Below are 18111 nucleotides of genomic sequence, written 5' to 3' on the forward strand. Positions count from 1 at the left end.
GTAATAGCATCCACCACAGGAGAATATGTTTCCTCATAATCAATGCCTGGTCTTTGAGAAAATCCTTGTGCAACAAGTCGTGCTTTATATCTAGTGACCTCATTATTTTTATTTCGTTTACGCACAAATACCCATTTAAATCCCACAAATTTTACACCTTTAGGTGTATAAACTACAGCTCCAAAAACTTCATGTTTCGTGAGTGAGTTTAGTTCTGCTTGGATGGCTTCTTTCCACTTGGGTCAATCCTTTCTATTACGACATTCATTAACAGATTTAGGTTCATAATCCTCATTTTCATGAATGATATTATGTGCAACATTATACGCAAAAATGTTGTTCACAACTACATTAATTCTATTCCACCTTTTTCCTATCATGGTATAATTTATCGAGATCTCATTGTTATCTTCATATACTTGAGTCTCTTCTACATTTTTACCACTAGTCGTATCCATGACTTTTTCTTGAATGTTTCTATTGTCAATTAAGTCATTTCGACTATTGGTCACTTTTCTTTTTCGAGGATTTTTATCCTTTGAACCCATCGGTCTACCACGCTTTTGGCGCAACGTTGATTCATTAATTGTATCAACTTGCTGAGTTGGGATTTCAATTCTAGATGGAGCATTTGCAGCTGGAATATATGACTTGGTCACTTTCTTAGTATCTGTAAATGCATCTGGCATTTGGTTTGCTACACTTTGTAAATGAATTATCTTTTGAACTTCTAGTTCACATTGCTTTGTACGAGGATCTAAATGAGACAATAACGATACATTCCAGGTAATTTCATTTTCCAACTTCTTAATTCCTCCCCCTAATGTTGAAAAATTTGTCTCATTAAAATGACAATCAGCGAATCGTGCAGTAAATACATCTCCCGTCAAGAGTTCACGATATCTAATAATTGATGGGGATTCAAATCCGACATATATTCCTAACCTTCTTTGAGGCCCCATTTTAGTACGTTGTGGTGGGAAAATTGGAACATATACTGCACAACCAAAAATTCGCAAATGAGAAATATTTGGTTCCTGGCCATAAGCTAATTGTGTTGGGGAATACTTATGATAAGATGTCGGTCTTATGCGTATAAGTGACGCTGCATGCAAAATAGCATGACCCCATATAGATAATGGAAGTTTTACTCTCATAAGTAATGGTCTGACAATCAATTGTAAATGCTTGATAAATGATTCTGCCAAACCATTTTGTGTATGAACATGAGCTACAAGATGTTCAATATTTGTCCCAGTTGACATGCAATAATTATTAAATGCTTGGGATGTAAATTCACCAGCATTATCAAGTCGAATGTTTTTTATTGTATAATCTGGAAACTGTGCTCTTAATTTGATTATTTGAGCAAGTAATCGTGCAAATGCAAGGTTTTGACTTAATAATAAACACACATGTGACCATCTACTTGATGCGTCAATTAAAACCATGAAATATCTAAATGGTCCACTTGGTGGATTGATTGGTCCACATATGTCACCATGAATTCGTTCTAAAAATGTAGGTAACTCAACTCCCACTTTGGTTGGTGATGGCCTAATAATTAATTTTCCTTGAGAGCAAGCAATACATGATAATTCATTGGATTGAAGAATCTTCTGGTTCTTTAGTGGATGTCCGTAAGAATTTTCAATAATTATTCTCATCATTATTGACCCAGGATGACTCAATCGATCATGCCAAACAGTAAACATATTTAAATTCATGAACTTCAGATTCATGGTCGCATATGTTTCAATTACTCGTATATGGGTATAATATAATCCAGAAGAAAAGGCAGACAATGTTTCCAATATACACTTCTCATGTGAAACAATAAATGTAATATAAAGATATTCTATATTATTTTTTATTGTTAGTTTCAACATGATAACCATTTTGACATCATTTTTGAAACTTTGAAACTTAATAAGTTTCATTAACATCATTTTTCTCTTCAGGAGACTCAAAGAAGTCCGCCACATCCAAATGGGTCATGTTGGAAGGGTCAAATACATCATCTTGATAGGCAAAGTTTACTTCCACATTCTTCCCTTTTCCCTTCAATGAGGCTTGATAGAGGTCGACTAAGTGCTTGGATGTACGACAAGTACGAGTCCAATGATCATTCATACCACAACGGAAGCATTGATTTTCACCACTTTTAATTTTCTTATTTTGTGGAGTCTTCCTTCTATGATCATCATTTGTGGTTTTCTTGAAATCTAAATGATTATTACCACGTAAAGTATAATTACTTCTTCCTCTACCACGGTCACGACCTCATCCATGATTATAACCACGACCTCGACCTCGACCATTAATATTATTTAAAAATACAACATTCGCTTCAGGGAATGGTGTTGCTCCAGTTGGTCGAGATTCATGGTTTTTCATTAATAACTCATTATTTTGTTCAGCCACAAGAAGACATGATATGAGTTCGAAATACTTTTTAAAACCTCTTTCTCGATATTGTTGCTGCAGGAGCATATTTGAGACATGAAATGTTGAAAAGGTTTTCTCTAACATATCTTCATCAGTAACTTTTTCTCTGCATAACAATAATTTTGAACAAATTTTAAATAATGCGGAATTATAATAACTTACTGATTTAAAATCTTGCAACCTTAAGTGCATCCAATCATATTGAGCTTTAGGAAGAATCACACTTTTTTTTTATGATTATACCTTTCTTTTAAACTTTGTCATAGTTCATAGGGATTTTTTATTGTAAGATATTCAATCTTTAGTCCCTCGTGAAGATGATGTTGAAGGAAAATCATGACTTTCGCCTTTTCTTGACTTGAAGTCGTGTTTCCTTCTTTAATCATTTCTCCAAGATTCATGGCATCCAAATGAATTTCAGCATCAAGCACCCTTGATAAATAATTATCACCATTGATATCAAGAGCTAGAAATTCTAATTTGGTAAGACTTGACATGGTAAAACTATAACAAAGAACAAATAATCTAACTTATATTTGAAATTTAATAAACATGTCAAACATGCATTCTAAGACAACCTTAGATAAATGTCATATTATGCACATGATACAGAAATCAATAGAACCCATATATAATAATTCAAAACATGCATGTTAATGTACAATAATTAAAATTACAAATAAAAATTACATATACATATATGAAAAATTAACAACAATACACACCAAAAATGTTAATTTTACAACATACTTAAGTAAATTGATAAAAGCATTTAGATCATAAAAACAATTACAAAACTTATACTAATAGAAAGTAAACAACTAAATTATAAACACAAATTATAAAGAACCCATAAACTATACATTAATCTTAAAATAATTGATATAAGAACCAAACATAAACAATCACATAAATCATAAAAAGATTAAAGATGAACTAAATCATAATCTTATCATGAACTAAAAATATTTTTTTAACAAACAATAACCATGTAAACGTAATATGTAAAATTACAACATGCAATAGGTATAAAATATTACATTCTCAAACATTTAAACTATGCATGATGTATACATGGATTGTTTCATGCACTATTCACAAATACCATAAAAACAAACTAATATTATAACCTACCTTTTGCAAATAATAAAATTGTAGAGTGTCGTGCTGATAACGTGTTATGAAATAAAGAACCAAAAACTAAATAAGAACCCAAAAGAAGAATAGAGAAGAGAGGAAGAAGAGAAGACAATTGAACTCAATTGTGGTGTGTCTTACAAAGGTACCACACTCCTCTATTTATAGGACATATTATGGTATAGGTTACTTTATGGAATTCAATGAGATTAATGTTACAATATGGAATTGACTATGAGAGTTATATGAAAATTGTAACCTATGTAGGTTATGGATATCTAATTTATAATATATCATTATATTTACAATAAAAATGACATTATCGGTCTGTCCTAAGAATTGTCATTATTCATTCTTTTGTGCATGTCGTATGATCTGTTCATTTTTTTCCCCTTTGTTTGCAGTTTGTAGCATTGAGTTTGAATTGAGGTTGAAGACAACTAACGTTAAGGGTTCAATGAATGTGATGAGCGAGAGATGTTATGGCAATACCAATGATACGAACCGAGAGATGTATGAGTGAGACAGTTATTAGCGATCCTAGCAGGTCAAATATGAGGGTGTTTAGCGAGAAACTTATGAGTGAGACTATCGAGACACTTATGAGCGAGCCTAGAGAGATGCTTATGAGCGAGCTTAGTGAGACTTGTTCCAGCTAGACAAGAAACACAATGCTTTTACTACTGATTTATGTTGTTTATCCTGAAAATCTGTAATTGATTGAATCTTTATTTATACTATATGCAAGACTGAATTAGCAGCTCGTTTCAAAATACTTGTGGTTGATTTGTTTCCTGAGCGAGCAACAAGCTTGGCTCATATTACAAATGCAAACAAGACTGTTGAATAAGCTAACTCCACATCAGTTCGAGATGTTCAAAAGAACAGTTTTTGGGAAAGGTGACTCGTTAAGCTTTTGTGTTGGAGGAAAGATTGTCACTTTTCCGAAGGTTGATTTTCTGCTTATGAACAATTGGTGGCGATCCTCTACACAAGTTGATCGAGATGAGGAGTCCTCACTTGAACTTCAAATAAAATACTTTCTTAAGCAATCTACAACGACTCCATTCCACATTGATAGCGTGGAAGAAAGTATAAGGATTTGGAGTTTGGAAAATGATGACGATACTATAAAGGTTACCCTAGTATAGTACATAGAGATTGCAATGATAGGGAAAAACAAGTACAATGGTGCAGTTGAACTTCAATTGTTCAAAGATATCGAGGACATTGAGTACTTCAATAGTTTAGACTAGGCTACAATTATTTGGGAGATGACAATCAACGCCCTGAAGATCGCATTGAATGACATAGTCGGCTAGTACAAGAACGCAAAGAAGAATAAAAATTATGTTATGAAATACTTGCTTCGCGGTTGTTTCACAAACATTCTTTTACATAATCCTATTGCTCACTTTCGTGAACCATTTTTTAAATACATTTTGTTTCTTATTTAGGCATGGACATACGAGATTCTATCAACAAAGAGTAGCAGAAAACATTGTCAACAAAAAGAGTAAGGTAATTGTTCCTTGTATATTGCATTGGTCATGTTCCTACTCAATGTCCTTCAAAGTATTTGAGGGATTTTTTATTGTGGGTTTGTTGTAATACAAGTTTGTTTTTTATTATATGGTCTTATTCCACGTACTTATTAAATAAACTAGTCTAGAGTGAGATAGTTGTAAAGTAAGATCGAGTAAAGTGATGTAAGAGCGAAACATATACTAGTGATGCATACAATAGGAAGATAGTAGAAATACTAGTGACACCAAGTGAAGTGTGAGACCATGCAAAACACCTATTAAGAGCAAGATAACACTATACAATGAGATATTGAGTCCATGTTTCACAATGAAATAACGAGACAACTATATATGTTAATAATGATAAAGCGAGACGCTCATAGAGCGAGATTATTGCAGAGTGAGACATTAATTTAGCAAGACATTAGTTAATAGCAAGACAATGCTATGAATAGTAAGAGAATGAGTAACATATTGATGAATCTTGGAGTTGTTTGTAACAAAAGAACTCAATCTGAAAATTTATTATTATATTTTTTAAAAGAGATAGGCAAGCCAAGTCAGTCAACAAACTAATTATTTAAAAATCTAAAAAACAGTCAACTAAAAAAGATATAGTCAACTAAAAGAGATAACACTAGATACATCAATTTCCCTCCCCCTTGTGAAGAACTTGTCTCAAGTTTAGTCTAAAATTTGCAGCTGGCCGGGAGAAAAATACTAAAAAATATCAACTACATTGGAGATATGATTGATGTGTAGGTGATCGGGCAACTCAATCTTGTAGGCGTTGTTAGCTAATCTCTTTAATATTTGAAAAAGGGTCTATCTTCTTTAACTATAATTTGTTGTAGCTTCCAGCTGAGAGTCTTGCTTTTCAAAGGTAGATCATCATCACTCCTTTGAATTCTTTGAATCTTTTATGTTTATCGGTTTGTGTCTTGTAGCTTTCATTCATCTTCTCAATTTGGTTGGCCACTTTCTTATGTAATTGAGCTATCCTTTCCCGCCATGCTCTCAACTTCCAAACTAAGATCAACAATAAAAGAAATATTAGCAAGATCGACAGTTAGTCAAGGTAATTTAGTGTAAACAGTCTCAAATAGTGACTTCCACGTGGATCTATTCTTCATGTGGTTGTAAGTTAACTCGACTTGTGCTAAGACAAGGTCCCATTGGTTAGGTTTGTCCCTACCAATGCATCTTATAAGGTTAGCTAGAGTTTTATTGACTTCGGTTTGGCCATCTGTTTATGGGTGACTCGTAGTGTTAAATTTTAGCATAGTGTTGAATCTTTTCCTAAAGGGTCCTCCAAAAATATAATTGATTGATTAGGTATTCCCTGCGGAACGCCCAATTTCTTTAAAGATGGGATTAACTATATAAACTGCATCTGAAGTTCTCCTACAAGGTAAAAAATGCGACACTTAGTTAAATCGATCAACTACCACAATTACGAAATCATATCTCTTTGAGTTCTTGGAAGGCTTAAGATGAAGTGCATGGATAGATCCTCCCATATAATTTTCGGGAGTAGGTAATGAGATGTAAAGACTAGTATTTTGTTGTTGTCCCTTGATAGTTTGACACATAAAACAATTTTTGACAAATTTGGTGACATCTCTACGTAGTTGTGATCAATAATACCTTTCACTAAGTAGTTAATAGGTCCTGTCAATACCAAAATGTTCGTTAGTCCGTTGGTATGAAGTTTTTCTTATGTATTTAGTTGGTTATATTTTAACTATGTTGGTTAGCTTTGTTAGTTAGGTTTTGATTGCTTTAAGTCTTATTAATTAGTTGCTCGAATTTAATTAGATTTTAGATTTGTTAATCGGTTGTAAAGGTGATAGGTCACCTTCAATCTTCGGTATACAAGCTTAAAGCTTAAGTTGTTATAAGTTCAAATTTTAAAACATAAATAAAAGAATAAAGATTTCACTGTTAATTGTTCAAGAACTTCTCCGAGACTCATCAACTTGGTATCAGAACTCTCGAAGAAAGGACTTATGGTGGAAAAAACCCAGCCAATGTCGGCAAAGGAAAGGGTGTCGACGAACAACCCTTGGAACAGGAGATTCGTTCGTCAAGGACTTCAACTGCATGTCTGTTGGTCGTTCAAGAGATGGTGGGAGAGAAGAATACCCGATTAGCCGGCTTCGTGTGTGAACTCGTATACTTTACGATCTTGAACATATCACATCCATGTAGTTTTGTTGCATGCAAGCTCCACTTACAATTCTCCCCAATACTTTTGATAGTGAACAAAGACTCGTAGACTTCTTAACTCTATATTCGAAATTATTGTTGATGGATATAATAGAAAATCTCATTTTCAAGTCCGCCTTACTTAAATTGTGAGAGAATTAAAACAAGTGTAGAACCACACACATTTGTAGGGTTACAATGCACATCATTCTGACCGGTTGATCACTAATTGGCATCAACGGAAGGACCCTAGTCATATGAGATAACAATCTCCATATAATCAAGTCTAGATGCTCTTACAAATTGATCTGTGATACTCTGCCCCTACAGCGAATTCCAAATGGTCTCTCATCATCATCCATTGAATACAACCTTGTTGATCTCTCATTAACAAATACCTCCAGCCAGTTGCACTAGATTCCTCTTTTCAATTCCCGTTGATATTTGAATGATTGTTATCTAGTGATAATGTTGATGGAATAGTGTTTGTGGACAATGGAATATCATCCTCTACTCAAGCAAACTCATATATGATTCTTCATATTGTCTGTCTATACATGTATCATCTTAACTCATATTAAGACTCACTCTTAAATGTTCCTCTTTATACGATTTCAGCATTTTAAATAATTGAACTCTACTAAGATCTTCTCTAAAAATTGTTCCTTGTGTATTGTGGAGGGGCTTCAAAGTCAAGATTATATGTAACTCTCATTACTACGTCAAAGTTTGCACAACTGACATTTGTGATCCTATCACTACAACAGCATTATGTGTCGGAAAAGACTACCAAGTACGTCGTGAAAGATTCTCTCGACGTAGGACTACATGTTGGGAAGCGTATCGAAAAAACATCGTCAAGAGACGTATTCTCAACACATAAGTGGGCCAACATCAGGAATGACGTATTTCCAATGCCCCTTTTTCGACGTCGGGATTGAAGCTTCCCCGATGTTGGATCAAGATATGCTTTTCCGATGTTGGATCAGGATATGCTTTCCCGATGTTGCTCTTTAGGCGTTGGAAATATGTAACAAAACCTGACACTGCATAACGTCGGGATATCTTTTTTTAATTATTATGTCCAATTTTTTTAAATCATATGATATGTTTTTTAGTTTCGATCCAATTTTAAATTCCATAAACTTTTCAAATATGACAAATAAAATAAACAGAAAAATGAAATCTTCATTCATATTGTTTTTTTAACAATTAGAAAAACGAACAGAATTCGATTTTAAAGTCTTTCTATCTTAACAATTACATAAAAAAGAAAGAACTGCATAAAAAAGAAACGCTGCATGAATTTTTCATTAACCCGGACGCCATTTCCAATGAGCCCACACCTACAATGGCATTAAAGTAAAGTATACATTTTTTGAAATAAATTTCTCTATCATGAAATAAAAAACAAGTAAACTTAAAAAAAAAGCGTACAGTAAGTTCAGGATCATCTATTTGCCCGAGACATTTCCTCAATCATTTTTTTTACTTCTTCCATCTATCGAGCATGCATCTCCGACATTCTTCTTTGTTCTTCAAGCACAAGTAGTTGTCCTTTTTCAAGTTCTCTAATCTGAGATTGCACCATCTCTTATCGTGCATTTCTTGAGTTGATAAACTTGATGAATTGCCACCACCCTTCCGTGACTTAGGCTTGGAGCCTCAACAAAGACCTTTTGAGTAGCCCGATCATCTACCCAAAACAGTCTCGCATATCTCATCCCTTGATAGTTGTTAAGAACCTTTTGGGATAGGTTGGGACTGGAGTTCCAGCATCTAATTCTGCACACAAAGTGTTAAGTTAATATAATCACAATTGAAAGTAGAAAATAAAACAAAATGTTCTCATAAACTTACATGCGCATCTATGACCGTCTGTGAAATGAACTAGCCACTCCTAGGCATGTGTTTCTCTGAACAACTCCACACGGTCCACTGTGGGTGACCTCGTTGTTCAATGAGCTCATGTTATCGTTGTAGGAACGACTTGGACCCGCTACTGTGGTTGTAAGATTACTTCGCTCTAGCAGCCTTGTTGATCATTGATTGCTCCTACATGCAAACAATCAAAATGTTATATCTAACAAAAAAAATGAAGTACTGGAAGTAAAAGTAAAAGATGTAAATCACCTGAAATTGTCGAGTTATGTAATGATCGTAGAGGAAGTGTCAATCTTTCACACGATTTATCAATTTGAGTGGTATGAAATGCCTATGGTTGTCTCCCATGAACTCTTTCCACATGCTGAGTATTTGATGCTTAACAAATCGAGTAAGTACTCAATTAGTGAAATCGAGCACGAACCATTTCTACAAAAGAAAAATATATACAGATTAGTTTTCTGTATATGTAGCTTTAACATATATGTAAAGTAATTTACAAACTTACCTGTAGGTCGTCCTTGATGACCTCAAGCTTTAAGTTCTTCATACTTATATGTTATAGGCACAATAATTCCTATCAGCTCGCCTCTAATATACAAACTTTTGTTCTCACCCCAACCCCTCTATATCAAATAGGTGTGTAAGAATAATTCGAGTAACCTGACAACCGAGACTACCCAACTCATACTATATGGGTTGGATTGGATTAGGTTGAAATATGGGTTGGGTTGAGTTGAAAAATTTGAATTTTTTTGGGTTGAGTTGGGTCTCAGGTTGGAGGGTTGAAAATTTTGGTTCAACCCAACCCACTTGAATTAATTTAATATATATATATATATATATATATATATAATTTATTTATATTATATTATATATTTTATTATGTATTAAATAAAACTTAAAAAAATAATTAGGTTAAAAATTTATCTTCCTCGAGCGTGCCTTCCCTAAGTTTTCCCTCTTCTCCATTTCTCTTCAACGTACCGCATCGCATGATGCCTCTACTTCTCGGATCTTCTCCCTCTCCTAGCAGTCCATCTACCTTTTGTCCGTTTGTCTCCTGTCTTCTAACTTTGCTGCTCGTCCCTCTCTTCGTTGTTCGTCCCTCATCTCCTATCTTCGCGATTCATCTTCACAGTTCAGCTTTCAACGGTGATCTCAAATCAGGTATAAAATTATTTATTTATTATTATTTGTATAAATAAAATTTAAATGTTTTTGGTTTTCCTTCAAACCATTATGTTGTAGATATTCTTAGTTTGTTGAGTTCGAGATTGACATTTGACATTAACCTCAAGATACACTGAAATTTGAAAAACATGAAAGGTGGAAGAAAACCCTAAATGCAAAAAAAAAAAAAAAAAAAAAAAAAACCAGACAACCCAACCCAACCCAACCCATATTTTACGGGTTGGGTTGGGTTGGATTAAACACTTAATTCAGGTTATTTGGGTTGCCAACCCAAACAACTCGAAAATATGGGTTTTCTCTCAACCCAACCAAACCCGTTTACACCCCTAATATCAAACAAGTAGACACTTTTGTTTCATTTGTAAAGCAAAATAAGATTTGTCATTAACTTGTAACAGAAATTCCTTATCTCAGTATACTATGTCTCGTTAACTATATCTCTCAATGTCTCACTCGTTCAAAGTTTCTCACACATTTATGTCTCGATATCCTAATGTCTCTCTATCCAACCATCTCGTTGTCCTAATGTCTCGCTAACTTAATGTCTCTCTAAAACGTGTCTTATTGTCTTGCTCTCATGTTGTCGCACTTGTCTCCCTCTCTCGCTGTCTCACTAGCTCGCTCTCCCTCCATCTTGCTTTACATCCTTCTACTGGAACACTCTCTCATCTTTGATATCAAACCCTTACTCTACAGACAGTTCTGCATAATGCGCATTTCATACCTTTTCCATATGCTACAACTTCTGTAGACACCTAAAAAACGAAATGGAATTGTGAGAGACCATTATGTATATGCTCCTCGAGTTCTGAAAAACTCTACTCAATAAATCACCGTTGAGAAGAACTACATCAACAAATAATTCACTAATCAAATGATGCTTCCTGTACAAAGAAAATACAATTGCTTGTTTGTTTAGGTTTAGTGTGATATTGTTCATTTTTATTTCAAAAAATATTGTCAAATTATTTGTCATCTCTACCAATCAATCACATCATTCGAATTTCAAATGAAAGTCGTACTCTGCCAATCCATCACATCACAAGTCAAATTACAAGGGAGAGCGAGATTGTGAAATAACAAGTGAGATAAAAAGTGAGGGTACAATCCATAATCTAGCATTGTACTTATGACACAAGTGGAAGAGCATTTTACATATTGGGTTGGCTAAATTGGTCGTTCGTACAAATTTTCCTTATATAAGGATCAAAATAAACATATAAAAGTATCCGACCAAAATAGTATTTAAAGCAAGTATTAAATGCAATCTAATAAGCTTACTATTTCCAAAAATAAAAAATCATCTTCCCATCTATATAGCTCCATTTACATATAAATGAATGTTAGACCAAGGAGTCTATTAGGTCAAACTTCAAATCTTCTACTTAAGAAAAAAAAAATCATTTTTTCCTCAATTCCACTTCACAACCCATTTCCAGATTTTGTTTCTCAGATAGTAGTCGCTAACGGCCACATTCGTTGGCTTCATATAAAATTGCCCCACCTCATTATACAAAATAATGTCCATTACACAAGGACATATGACTTCTCTAAACATTGACTATGCAAAATAAAATATACACAGAACTGGGGTTCAATTAGGTTAAATCTTGAACTGATTGAATTAGAGTTAAGCAGATCACAAGTTCAAATAAGCAAAAAGAGAAGGAACAAGATCAACCACAGACCAAGCAAGGCCTGCATATTGAACGAACCTAATACCCGTGTCAATGTCAAACGAGTCCTGGCTCGAGAAGAACAGCTTGTGCAAAGGACCACGTTGTTTGCACCCATCCACCTTACCAGTCGAGGATGAATTTAACATTGGGATATAGCTGGTTGATCTTATAGACATGCCCAAGGTGTTCGAAACAATGGGAAGGATCCATTTAGCCAGAGCTTTGCTACAAAACTTCACTATTAATATGGTTGGTAAACCAACGAGCATTCTACCAAGAAATGTGGAAATTGGTAGTTGTGGCGTAAAGACACAAGCAACGGCTTCATGGTGAAACTGATGGTATGTTTGCTGTACTCCTGCTACCTACAGGACAGAATCTCTTGTATATTTAAAGTAACACAAGGAAGAATGAAACTAGGAGGAAAGCAAACTTCAAAAAAACAAGGGGCTTTTGACGGTATCCTTTAAAATGGCACCTTTAAAGCAGATAACATCAATCAATTATATTAAAAATAACTAAATTCTGAAAGAAAAAACGTTGCTTACAATTCCAAATGCAACACCATCAAATGCCGTGTGGAATTCAAAACTTGGAGTAGGGAACTCAGGAGTAGGATAAGCAAAGAGCAACAGAATGCTTAGGGCACCCCAGAAATAAATAACTGCACCAGAAATTGCATGCGACAAAAAGATTGGTAAAAATTAGCAGTGGAATCACCCTAATGACAAAGCACCTAGAGAGATTAAAATGTAAATATCAAACATTTTTAACATGTAAAAATCAAGATCCATCCAACTCCGTTTTGTAGTGCAATACCTACTGCAAGTCCCACATTTCAGATTGCAAAATTCCTCAAAAGATACTATGTAACATGATCCGTCAGTAATATCCTAACATTCCCCAAGATCGGAAACAGGAAAAGGGATATTGGATTAAACCTAGTAACTATTGCTTCAAAGTCACTTGAGGACATATCACCAATATTATAAGAATGAGTATGATAGAATTGGTATTAGGGATATATTAGTAGCTAGATAGGGAGTGTTAGGGATGTTGGTTATAAATAGGGTAGGGGAATGGAGAAAGTAAGCAATATTTTGGAATATGGATTGGGATTAGGGCTTGAGAGTATCTCAAGATTGGGAGGTCCAAGTACCTCGAACACTTGATTTATCTTGTAGTAATGTTATCTAATTACATTTCAACATATCTCGGTTCTATCAATTTTCATTAGGTACTTAAGCACCTTTGAGAACCACATCCCAAAAGTTAGCTATTGGGGTGAGAGAGCCAAGTCATTTAAGTACCATATTGATCATCACATTCTAACCAAGGTGGGATAAAAGTATCTCATAACTATCTTGGTTCCTAACAATACCCCATCCCTAGAAAGTGAACGTCCCAACAGCTACTTTGACGATACTTCTCAGCCACTCCCAATCAAAACCTTCTATCGGCTCCACTCTGAAATGTCGAAAACCGGCTCTAATACCATTGTTAGGTAGGCATGATACCTAACAATGCATAGGTGGCATAGGAGGCATGATACCAAACAATGGTATCAGAGTCAGCTTTCTAGGGATGAGGTATTGTTAGGAACCAAGGTAGTTAGGGGATGCCTTTGTCCCACTTTGATTAGAATGAAATGACCAATGTGGTACTTCAATGGTTTGGCTCTCCCACTCTAATAGTTGGCTTTTGGGGTGTAGTTCTCCAAGATGGGTCAATTTTGAACCTGATATAGACTCAACATGAAAATTAGATCAGAAATTTCTCCTTTCTTTTCTCAAGTTTCTCTCCGTGAATCCAAAGGTACGAGTAAAATACACATTTCGTGAGTATAATTTCAGAAGGGATGGCTCCTATTTAAGGCATATAGCTCCAAACTGGATATTTTAGCACAGGAGTTTACTTGCTTTTAATATCTGCCTTTAGATAACATAAGGCAGCGTCAAGATGTCACTGTACAGCAAAGATAATGTAGTTACTTTGAAAATGTGACATCCTAATTTTTTTTTTTTTCCTCTTCTTTTCATTCTCTTTTGTCAATTTCTCTGCTCAGTCTCTTTCTATCTTTCCAACCCCTCTTCTGTAAATTTTCTGCCCGCTTCTCTCTAGTCAACCCTACACTTTCTTCTCCTGAGATTTCACTTTCTCTTCTCTCTCTTCAATGTCCAGCCTAGTAAAATTTCAGCGACCATTTCTGAAACTGAAAAGTTTTAACTCAATAGCTGTTACTAGAAGATTAGATAATAAATTATGTTCTTTCTGTCAACCTCTTCATCTCCAATATACGCCTCTCAAAAAAGTTAAGGTGTTTATGTGGTCTATATTTTTGAGGAAATGAACAATGCAGAGAGTACAAAGGCAGCAGCATCACCTTGGAATCTCTTCTAAGTTGGTGCTCATTCAAAATGTAGCAAGCCTAGACGACTTCTTTTCTTTCTTCATTCCTTATGAAAGCTGAATTGCTTTTTTGGAGGCTTCTCTCTTGGTGCTTAATGTAGAATGCAGGGGTAGAAAGCTAAAACTGTGTCCCAGCAAGATGTGACGGCTTGTTTGTGACAAATATTGTGAAAATAAACCAAAACAATAAAAGATTATATTCATTGGAGTGCCCTTTGGAATATTCTGTAGAGTTTTGGGTTCTCTGAGCATTACAACACCCTTTTCCAATTCCAAGCGGATCTTCTTTAATAAATATCATCTAGTTTGGGAATATGAGTCCTATTTTCCTTGTTTTTTTTTTATTTTCCTTTTTGTCGAATATGCATCTTATTTATTGAAAATAATAAATACTACTTATCAGAAGAAGAAACTCCTCAAAATACTGCACAGACCCTTAACTTAACTAGGGGAAAAAATAGCGACAAAAGTGTGAAATGAATATACCATTTTGGCCTGTGGTAATGAAGCTGTCCACATATTCATGAACATTTGACCAAAACAAGAGAATCATCAAGCCGAAAACAAGACCAGAAATGATGTCAATTGGGCTATGCATGCCCAAGTATATTCTTCCTGATGGAAATGAAAATTCTCAGATTGGAAGGGAAACAATAAAAGGTATAAAACTGACAATTTTACTTGTGAAAATAAGGCTTACCCAAGCCAATGAGGCCTACAAGCAAACAAACAAGAGCAAATCCCGCAAATGTATAGGAGGCATGTATATTCTCAGTATAGGATAGGATATAATACAAGAGGTATCTGCACGGTCATGCCAATGGAAAATAGTTAGTGTCAAAACAATAGTATAGGCTGCAAAGAGTCAATAGATTGTAAAATCAATATGTACGACATAGTTGAAAACTTATGGCAACCGTATATTAGCAGTAAGAAAACAACCACCTCTAAATTTAAAAAATCCTATTTTTTCAAGTGAATTTGCATTTACTTGAATATGGAACTCTTTTAAAGAAGAATAGAAGAGATCAGATAAGAAACTACGAAAGACAACATGAGAAGGATACTAGGAACTAATTTCCTCAACCCACTATTAAGATGGAGGTCCAATATGGTCCGTGAAATACATCTTGTAACGGTTGAAAGATATTAAAATTTAAATTCTAACCAATTATTTTTACTTTCAGCAAAGAGAGATCATTTTGAATATTATACTACTATATATGGAGAACAGATACCACCATGCCTTCTCTTTCCCCTCAGTTTTCCAATTTCACAACAAGAATTGAACCTATAAGCCCTTTCATAGTCAACTTCAGTATATCTCAGTGACACACAAGACAGTCAAAATCTAATCAGATACTCGATATTGAAAATTGTAATTGTCTTTTACATGGGCCAAATACAGCAAGTTTACTAAATCTCTAAAAATGAACCTAAACTGGATAAGCCCAAAAGAACAAAGCAAATAAAAGGTGAGACAAAATGAATTAAAAAAAAATGCACTGCTGAAACTTCTCGATCCAGTATAACTTCTCTCCTAAACAATATTGATGTCTTTTCAATCATTTAAAACTCTCAACAATAGAAGGGTCAAGTATCAATGTTCATTTCACGTTCACTTGAGACTTTTAAAGTCCTTTACTCCTTTAGGTACATAAGTCATTTTACATCCATTACTTGCCACAACATTCGAGAATATTTGAAAAGTCGCACTTCATAACAAGTTTAGTCTTTTACTAGTTCATAACTTGATTCTAAAGATAACGTTGAGATCAGAAGTCCTTCACCTCTAAAAGTCTTCAAACTTAAAGTATGTCCTTCTAAAAGTCTTCAAACTCGGAGCAATTCATTTCAATGCTTGCAAGTGTGCAATATGCATATCACTACTCTCACATTTAAAGCACTAATGACTCATGGGAGCATTCTGCTAATCATCTTCTTGTCTCCCTCGTGAGCTAAACCAATAGTTGACGACTCACTTGGTATACTCAACAAGATCATTTATACATTCATTAGGTCAATCAAAATTACAAGCTCAGAAATAAATTCAACTAAAGCTGAAAAGGCAACAAGTCAGTGTAAACAACACCAACACCGACGTCAAAATCTGAGTCGAGGAGCGGTTCTCATAACCCAATATAAACAAAGAGTTTTGTTAAAAGTCACAGCATGAATCTAACCCTGAGAGAAGAGAGACAAAAGAAATACCTCCAAGAAAATATGATACCAGAAAGGAAATAGCAAGCATACGAACCATCAACCACGTAGGGATAGGAATAACGTACCCAGATAAACAAACTGTATTTAGCGTGTGAGAAGAGGGCAATCCATATTCCAGGGCATTTTCCTCCTCATCTTTGGTAGCAGTTATTCTCCTAACAGGTGGACAACTGGGTCTAGGAGCTGATATAACATCCTAGAAAATTCAAAAGAGTAAAAAAAAAAAAAGGAAAGACTCCACATGTTGGATGGAAGCGAATAAGAAGCTCGAATTCAAGAGAGAAGACAAAGGGCAAGGCTAGTTACCTTAATGGAATTCCCCAAGTAATCACAAAACGCCATCAAAAGAGTCATTTGCCGAGCCAATTTTCCATGACCACTCTACAATTTCAAACGAAAAGTTAGCCCACATATGAACTTTGTCCGGGATCAACAATTAGAGAGAGATCTAAAGCATACCCAGAATAGCAGCGGAAGAAAAGCAGTGTAGAAAGGCACAGAAACAATGCAAGACAACCCAGAAAAAAGGGCATCGAAGAACGAATTCTGATATTTCTGCAAACCCAAAAAACTTTTATAAACAAAGAATCCAAACAAGAACGGAAACAGAAAACTTAAACATAATCGGTTTCGAAAATAATTCCAAAACCTGGATTCGAAGGATGAGAGGAGCGCCTGTGACGACATGTCGAGTCACCCAAGGTTGCAGAGAGGATCTGAGCTTGTGGGTTATGTTAATGTAGGAGGCCAAACCAATCCAGGAGAGGAGCCCACACAAAGCCACCGTTTGCCAGACAACAACGCTTTCCATTTCCCCCTCTTTCTTCTTCCTCCCTCCAAAAAGAGAGGGATCGAAGCGAAGAGAATCAGAAAGGAGAAGAAACAAGAGGGATGGAGAAATCAAAGACTGAAACAGAATTCAGGTGCTTAATATATCTGAGGGAAATGGGTCGAATTTGGATTCGATAAAAAATTGATGAGTCCATCAAATTTCAGAAAAGGAAAGAATGGGGAGAGGGTATGAACAGTTTTTCCCTTTTCCATTGTTGAAGGGAGTGGGGGTGTGGCCTGTGGGTTTCGGTTAGGCTTCGTTGGATTTTGACTGGTAGCTTTTAATGCCAGCACACGGAAAGCATCGTTCCATGAAAGGGAAAGATTGGAATAAAAAGGCTAAAATTTTGGGAACGCCGTTGATGAAGTCCATAAATGAGTAAGAAAATGGTTTGGTTCAAAGTTCGATAGATTAATATTGGGCTGATATTTCCCCTTCACATGAAGTTTCCAAAGGGATTAAAAAAAAAATGTTAAAACCTAAACTTTGGAATATATATAGAAAAGAGAACTATGGGATGATATTATATCAATTTAAACACTAATTTCAAATTGTTCTATAGTATAATTAG

General features: G+C 34.9%; 1 protein-coding gene and 1 long non-coding RNA gene across 2 annotated transcripts; both read right to left on the bottom strand.

Annotated features, from left to right (window-relative positions):
- Window positions 1-8605: 8605 nt before the first annotated feature.
- On the bottom strand, window positions 8606-9960 carry LOC103486126 (uncharacterized). Its single transcript, XR_537025.3, has 4 exons — window positions 9712-9960; window positions 9453-9632; window positions 9180-9374; window positions 8606-9104 (listed from the first exon to the last, which is right to left on the bottom strand). It is a non-coding gene; the product is annotated as an uncharacterized LOC103486126 (long non-coding RNA).
- Window positions 9961-11680: 1720 nt separating this feature from the next.
- Window positions 11681-17901, bottom strand: LOC103486125 (lipid phosphate phosphatase delta). The gene is made up of 8 exons (XM_008443976.3): window positions 17358-17901; window positions 17168-17263; window positions 17015-17089; window positions 16774-16904; window positions 15186-15289; window positions 14972-15100; window positions 12625-12740; window positions 11681-12441 (listed from the first exon to the last, which is right to left on the bottom strand). Exons 1-8 carry the CDS (start codon window positions 17517-17519, stop codon window positions 12037-12039), a joined length of 1218 nt encoding a protein of 405 aa, XP_008442198.1. The 5' UTR covers window positions 17520-17901; the 3' UTR covers window positions 11681-12036.
- Between the last annotated feature and the right edge of the window lie 210 nt (window positions 17902-18111).

This window comes from Cucumis melo, chromosome 8, assembly GCF_025177605.1.
Source record: "Cucumis melo cultivar AY chromosome 8, USDA_Cmelo_AY_1.0, whole genome shotgun sequence".
In the NCBI taxonomy this organism is placed as follows: domain Eukaryota; kingdom Viridiplantae; phylum Streptophyta; class Magnoliopsida; order Cucurbitales; family Cucurbitaceae; genus Cucumis; species Cucumis melo.

Bases quoted from the DNA above. Each gene is read 5' to 3' on its own strand.
- LOC103486125 (XM_008443976.3), bottom strand. From the start codon at position 17,519: ATGGAAAGCGTTGTTGTCTGGCAAACGGTGGCTTTGTGTGGGCTCCTC. The intron at 17,090-17,167 runs GTATGCTTTAGA...TTGAAATTGTAG, and splicing joins TTCTTCCGCTGCTATTCTGG to AGTGGTCATGGAAAATTGGC. The intron at 12,442-12,624 runs GTAAGCAACGTT...TCTGTCCTGTAG, and splicing joins ATGGTGTTGCATTTGGAATT to GTAGCAGGAGTACAGCAAAC.